Source organism: Mixophyes fleayi, chromosome 4 (genome assembly GCF_038048845.1).
Source record: "Mixophyes fleayi isolate aMixFle1 chromosome 4, aMixFle1.hap1, whole genome shotgun sequence".
NCBI lineage: Eukaryota > Metazoa > Chordata > Amphibia > Anura > Limnodynastidae > Mixophyes > Mixophyes fleayi.
Window position 1 is genome coordinate 29810619 of NC_134405.1, and position 7386 is coordinate 29818004.

Here is a 7386-nt window from a genome sequence, read left to right on the forward strand (position 1 = left end):
AAATGAGATGTTCATGTAACCTGCAGTCCAACCACAAAGTCTTAAAAGCCTTAGGAAAGTAGATGACTGTGGTTGGTTTTTCCATCCATCAGTGAGGTAATACATGAATGACATATAAATTAGAGAAGGTAAAAGGTGTTGGAGATGTAGGGCTAGGATGAGATTTTGGAGATCTAGGGCTTTTCAACTCATATATTTCTCTGGCATTGCATCTCTCTACAGCAGACAGTAGAGTTGACTCTCTCGTATCAACAAACATTTTACTCATAATGTGTCTCTCTCTGTTCTCAATGAGAGACAGTAATGCTGAGGTCCCAGTACTAAGCTGTATCTACATTTTTTGTAGCTTTATCTTTGGTTCAATCTAGGCTAATACTTATTTTGTCCAGAACAGTTCCAGATGAGTTATTTGGTTGGTAGAACCTTTCAATGTTGAGTTTCTGTCTCCTCATGCAAAGGAGACTTGGGGTCTCTGTATCTTAACCTGAGAAAGACAAAATTATGAAATGGAAATGCACAGGAAATCATGGTTGTGGCAGAGAAAATAAGGAATATTTCATCTTGCTATTTTTTTGTTGTAAGGAATAAAAAGAAAATGGCACAACAGTGTGAAAGAGTAAAAGGAAAATGAAGAATGATACCTGAATTGTTGTGTCTACTGTTTCCAGATTGGGTGTGAATTTCTCTTTGCTGATTTCACTGCCTACAGAAGAGCCTGTATAAAATGACATACAGTTAAACACAGAAAGAAAGGGAAATGAGTCTCCCTCCCCAGCCCAATCTGCCCCACAGGGTGACACAGTGACATGGACGAAAGGGACCTATGAGTCTGTGCCTCCCCCTGCAGGGTGACAAAGACAGAATGGAGCTATGAGTCAGTCCATCCCCCTGCAGGGTGACACAGTGTCACACACAGAAGGGAGCTTTGAGTGTGTCCCTCTCCCTTCAGGGTGACACAGACAGCATCAAACTATGAGACTTCCTTCTGCAGGGTGACACGGTGACCCTACAAAAGTGAAACAGTGTGAAAGTATAATTCAATCTCTACTTTATATCATTATAATGTTATAGGATGGTGACATATTGTACACACCTTCTCCAAACGCTTGTCCCATGCCCAGACTGCTGAAGCCACGGTTGACATAACTATCTTCATTGTCCTGATACCATTTATCGTCCTCATCCCTGGCAAATGGATCCCTAGAGATGCAATACATGAACAGTCATAAATCAGAAGAACAAATTGCATTTGAAGATGCTCAGTCAAAAAAAACCCAAATCATTAGAAATTCTCAGGAGAGGCGGACTATAGCATCAAACCTGTTCTTTCATCTCACATCACCCACCCCTAACTGCAGGAGAAAAAAGGGAGACATTGATGTCAGAGATGTTGTATACACAGTGTCTGTGCCTTGGAGTCATTCCTATAAAAGATCCCAGAGAACTAGGGTACATCACGTTTTATCTCTAGTTACTCTTGCAGTCAATACCACATAGACCACTGTTGAAAGTTAAAAAGGAAACCCTGACACAAGCCCAAGCAAATGTACAGTTAAAGAGGCTGCAATGTTACCAATAGACTTTATACTGTGTAATTTATATTCTGGTATTGAATATTGCATACTGCATTAAAATGGACTCTTGCTTTTTTACATGCCTATATGCACTTAACATAATCAATAGAACACCCCTATCCTACACTGATGAACACTTCCCAGTCCCATCCCTTGTCCCCTCACAAAATGATTCTGAAATTCTGCCTGTTGGATTAGTCTTTAAATAGCTAAGACATGCACTGACCAACCACTGAGCAAAACCTTGACACAAAGGGCTGATGTGTACATTGTAAGGGGAATCTTAAAATTCTACCTAATCATTTTACCAGCGAGGCAATTACTACTAATGTAATTGCTTTTGGTATACATTAACAACATGGCAAATATGAAGATATTAGCACATCCACTTTAAAATCAAATACACTCCCTACTTGCAATACTCACCCTTTTTCATTCTGGTTTGCCTTTATCAGGAAATATACCACGGTGGCAATAGAAATGATCAGGATAACAATGGCTGCTGAGATGCCTCCATATACACCTGACTTTAATATTTTGCCTGTGCAGTTTTGACCTGTATACATGTATTCATTTGTCGACGAACAACTGCATAAAGACACAGTAGCTCATGTTATTCATCATATTTCTACTTGTACTAACACATTACAATGGTTAAAAATATATTTTACTCCTCTTATAACTGCAAAATGGTAGGTACTTTTTTCATGAAGCAATTAAGTAAACTGACAAGTAGACCTTGTGATTAAAGCACATTAGCCATTGCAATTGTGTATGTTAAAATATAGAATTACTAATTATAGTTCCCTTTACATTTGTAAGGTTATTGATTTTTTTAAAACTGGAAACCAACAATATTTTTATATAGATGGTAACATTTAATGGCTATGTAATTCCATAGAATCATACATTACAACAGTCCCACTTTCTGGTATCCTAAGTGGGTGTAACCTATTGGATAAGACCTGTGGTGTTGTGGGGAATATGTGTGGCCTGTATAACCCAAGTTCTCCCAATTTAACATTTGGGAATGTTGTGAGGTACGCTCCCTAAGACCTCGTCCTAATAAGATGAACACCTCTTTCTGTTATGTCTATGTACTACTGTGTGCAGTCACGTCACATGTCACATTGTCGAAGTCTGTAGACTCCCAGCATGTGGGACATAGAGGACTCAGCAGAAATCTGGGATATCTTCTCATATCTACGGTAACTGATAAAAAATAAGACATGATTTCAGGGGATAAAAAGCCACAAGGGCAATTTGTTGTTAAGTGTCATCCGATAGTAGCGTCATCCGATAGTAGCGCGTTTCACTTTTCTTGGGCCTGTCGAACAAGTGTCTTGTCCCACCTAAAATTTTGCCATTTTTTTGTGTTTTGCTTTACTTCTCTTTCATCTGGACCTAAACCTACGTTGTCCTCAAATAGTATTTATTTTCTCTGTGTAACTGGATGGCCTTCTTATGCCTCACGGTGGCCAGAAAACCTGCTTACGACTTTTAAAAAGCCTTTTATAAATGATAAATTGGCCACCTGAGGCTAACAACAGGCAAGGACTTCTATGTACAACAGTAGCTACACCCAGAACTCACAACTACATTACAATGAGCCTCACTTTCCAGAGAATGACAGGTAAAGCAGCAGTACACTCACAAGCACTGTGACCCTGTGTTATTCTGTATCACACATCTACCCTCATAACAATTGTGATATTTGGGGGATATTGGATCACAGAAAGACACACAGGTCAGGCCCTCAGAAGTCATCAGTTCCGTGTAATACTTTTCAAATCCTTCTTCAACTTTACAGAAATCTGTTGAGACAATGGGAAATAAATGTAATGCATTCTGTAAACACAGCAAACATAGCAAATACTTTCTGTCAGGAAATATGTTTTTCTTTTACCTTCAGTAGGTGGTAAATCTTTTTGTACTGTGATATTTTTATCAAAGCATAGTGATACTGTGGCTGTAAAAACAAGAAAAGGGGAATAAATTGAGTAATTCTGATCCCTTGTGCTGGATGCATAATTGGGATGTTAAATTCCATGTAATATCAAACATTGAAAATACTTTTATGAAAGGGCTCAAAACACAAATGTTACTCCTGTCATCAGGCCTCTGCAAGGACACAATTAGTTGTTATTCCTCACTCACCTCCTCCCAACAGCTTAATGTTGCTTTATAGCAATGTTCCACTGGCTGACAACCGAACCAGAAAAGACGGCTGTTAGACCTTTCAGGATTTTTTTGGTCAGCCAATCATGACTTACTTGTTACCAAGGAGACCATTGTCCTAGGAAAATTTGCATATAATGTAAAAAGGCCAGAACTTGCAGATGGGAAAAATATGTTAAAAAATTGTATCAAAATAGAGGTATAAAACACTATACCGACAGGCAGTTTTACCAGTGAACTACATAGCTAAGGTTTCTGGCTTGGAGTTATGTTTATATTAAAATACAATAATAGTCAATTCATGAGAAGTTTTCTGATTGGGATAGTAGGGAAATAGTTTAGTTTGTTTAGCGAGTTAATTTAGTGTGAACCTGTCAACTACACATACCAGAGGCAATCAATTTATGTGCTTAACCGATATAGCTTAGCAGCTCACAAGGAACAAGTACTGCATGTAAATATCATAACAATCAGCCAGTACCTCAGTGGGGCTACTAACACCTAGCAAACCAAAAGGCTACATACTGGTTCAGCCCATTGTGTTTAGGTGACGGGTCAACTTTACATGCTAGAAATATAAAGTGCCCAACTATAAGAAATAAAGGGCAGAAGTGCTGAGGACGTCCCAGCAAACATACTAGTGTCACTGCAGTTCCGCTCTGTGGCTTTGCGAATCTCTTTTTCCACCATGTTGAATATCTCTAAGTACTCTCCGGTAATGTTCGAACTCCCTTTATATAATATCTCCAGAATCACTTTATGATCCACAACGATACTGCCTTCCCTGCAAAAGACACACACAATAGGCTATTATGGCAATGATAGGATAGGTAGTCATTATTTATTGCACAATACTTACAACAATATTCCATTTTGACAACCAGGAGTGTATCACTGTATAGTACTTGTATGAGTTTTCTGTTTTGAATGAAAAGTCTTAAGTGACTTAAAGTTTAGTTGGTGTCTCATTTTACCTTACTGTTTAATTTGTATGCTAAAAGTGTGACATACTTTTTTATGTATAGATATATGAGAGCTGCATAGGGCAACCTTAATGGGTTCCAAAACCTTTTATAAACACAAAAAGGTCCTTTCTGTATCTCAGCGGTAGCATGCATGAAGTTTTAGTGTAGTACAGAGAAAAGTATTCTCTGCAATGTATACTATGTGAGGGGAGGGGCAGGCTGGGCTGGGGGGCAGGTAGGCATATGCTCCCTGGGTCGTTCCCATAGTGGGCTACCTTGGGCTGGGTCACTGGGCCACCTGCATTTTTTGCCCTTTAAAATGTCCCTAATAGGCTGCTGAGTCAAGCCTTGCCCCCCGGGCTTAAATTTGCCAACTCTCCCCTGTGTGAGGGTGTCTGACATTTACAACTGGGCCTGTGTAGGGATATGTAAAGATTTGGTTGGAATTATTTTTTAAATACTATCTTTTTTTAGGATTGAATTATACACCTAAAAGAGGTTTCTTATCTTTCAGTGTGCCAGGGAGTCTGAGATGTGAGTTCCTTTACAGCTCTTAAAATTAATTAATAGGAAGCCTAATTGTAGGTCTCCTACTCGGGTGGTCCACGGGAAAAGTCAATTTATTAAAATGGTCCTCTTACAGTGTGTTGAGCAAAAACCTTGTCATGGGATTTTAGGAGATTAGGGGGTAAATGTATCAAGCTGAGAGTTTTCCGGCGGGTTTAAAAAGTGGAGATGTTGCCTATAGCAACCAATCAGAATCTAGCTTTCATTTTGTAGAATGTATTAAATAAATGACAGCTAGAATCTGATTGGCATTTCAAACCCGCCAGAAAACTCTCAGTTTGATACACTTACCCCTAGGTGAAGAACTTAATGACTGAAAGGACATCTCTTCTGTTTATTTTTGCTGCCACAGAATGAGCAGGGAGTAAGTCTGTGCTACTTTTTTTACATACAAATTTTCATATATGAGCAATGAAGGCATACCTCCCAACTGTTCCCATTTGTGGGCGCCAAGCGCAGCAGAACATACAAGAAAGTGTTGGCATGGTTTTACCCACTTTGTGTGTAAGTGGACAAGTGGTTTGGTGTGATTGTGGGTGAGGCTTTTTTTTGTCCCAATTGAACATGTCTAAATGTTGGGAGGTATGTGAATGCAAAATGCAATGCTAAGTGCATTCTCCTCCAACTTTACAAAAAAAGAACAGTACTACTTCCCCACTCCATTACAGAAAGATCCTTAGGACAGTGTCCTGATGGGATCTAATAGAGGTCAGAATACCGCAGGAGTTTTAGCTGCTGTGACCTCACAGTCTTCCACTGTGTAGGAATCCACTTATCCACACCGTGCACTTCCGTTTACCAAGTTTAAAGTGCTGTTAGCATGTAGTTATGTAAAAAGACCAGGAAGTGCAGGTGAGTGTGGGAGAAAGAAGTTTCAAAATCCCTCCCTGCTACCATGGGATCTTGCTGCAGAGGAGTGGCAGAGAGCACGATGGCCATAATTAGCTAAGTATAATCACTCCAGTAATTTATGTATACTGTTAATGTTGGTGATACCTAGCCTTTTATATATATTAACACCAAATACTGGATTTACTTCCTCTTTAAAGGCTGTGGAGCCGATGTAGAGAGTGACGTATGCCAGTTTGCATGGCTTATCTTGAAATTGCTCTGAGCATGCCCAGAATGTGGGAGCACGCGCATGCAGACTTGTGCATATCTGGTGCTTACTCCTGTCAGTATCTAGAGAGGCTGGGCAGGGTAGGGAGGGAACGATTTAACATTGGCCTATTACAGTAGAGTTGTGTTTATGCAAATATGACTTTTCAGACCTGCAGAAACACAAATATATGTCTTTTAGAAGGCGTGTCTTTTACTCCAGCTATAGGTCAGGTGCAAATACTCACTGATGATGATAACTTGCCATAAACTTAACACATATTCTGCTGATGCAGAGGCGGACACATCTCGAACATTTAGTGGCCAACTCTTCATCAGCCCCTTTCATATCAGAGGCCATATGTCCCATCACAGAAAAAGCTCCTGTGGCTAGATATCTATAGGGTGTGTGCCTAGAGAACTATTAACATTACAGAAAGGTTGTACATCGTGGGTCACTGATATGCTGAATATTGACTCATGTCATAAAATGGCTGCCTCTATCGTGTGCAGGTAGTTCCATTTAAAGGCGTAAAACATACAGGGGTCAACTGGTTTACACGTTAACTCTTTGGGAAGCTGAGATATATTCTTATATTTTTGTATCATCAGAAATAACTGCTTATAGTGATAGAGGTGAATGGCAAAAAAAACCCTGTCTGTTTTTTCTAATAATATCCCACTATAGACAAAAAAGATGCTCACGTGATTCCCGTGATTTCCACATCTTTGTAACCAGGGACGTCGTTATAGATTACTTTCATCTGTGCAGAGAGAGAAAAAGAACAGAGGTTTTAGATTACACTGGAATAGAGAGAGAATGAATGTATCAGACATACATAAATCATTTGCTCGTTCACCTCTTTTGTAAAGTTACTCTCAAACTCCTCATATGTCTCACTGGTGACATCCTTAAGCTCCTCTGTATAAACTCCGTTAGTGATTCTCAGTGTCACAGTCACAGTGGTGTTCACTGCTTTAACTACAGGAGACAGTAAAAGGGA

General features: G+C 39.5%; 1 protein-coding gene and 1 long non-coding RNA gene across 2 annotated transcripts; both read right to left on the reverse strand.

Annotated features, from left to right (window-relative positions):
* Positions 1 to 404: 404 nt before the first annotated feature.
* On the reverse strand, positions 405 to 2260 carry LOC142149734 (mucin-17-like). Its single transcript, XM_075205038.1, has 4 exons — positions 2001 to 2260; positions 1094 to 1200; positions 642 to 715; positions 405 to 484 (listed from the first exon to the last, which is right to left on the reverse strand). The coding sequence occupies exons 1-4, from the start codon at positions 2138 to 2140 to the stop codon at positions 449 to 451; spliced, it is 357 nt and encodes a 118-aa protein (XP_075061139.1). The 5' UTR covers positions 2141 to 2260; the 3' UTR covers positions 405 to 448.
* A 1220-nt stretch (positions 2261 to 3480) lies between these two features.
* Positions 3481 to 7148, reverse strand: LOC142149735 (uncharacterized). Its single transcript, XR_012690881.1, has 3 exons — positions 7088 to 7148; positions 4391 to 4536; positions 3481 to 3543 (listed from the first exon to the last, which is right to left on the reverse strand). It is a non-coding gene; the product is annotated as an uncharacterized LOC142149735 (long non-coding RNA).
* Positions 7149 to 7386: the final 238 nt, after the last annotated feature.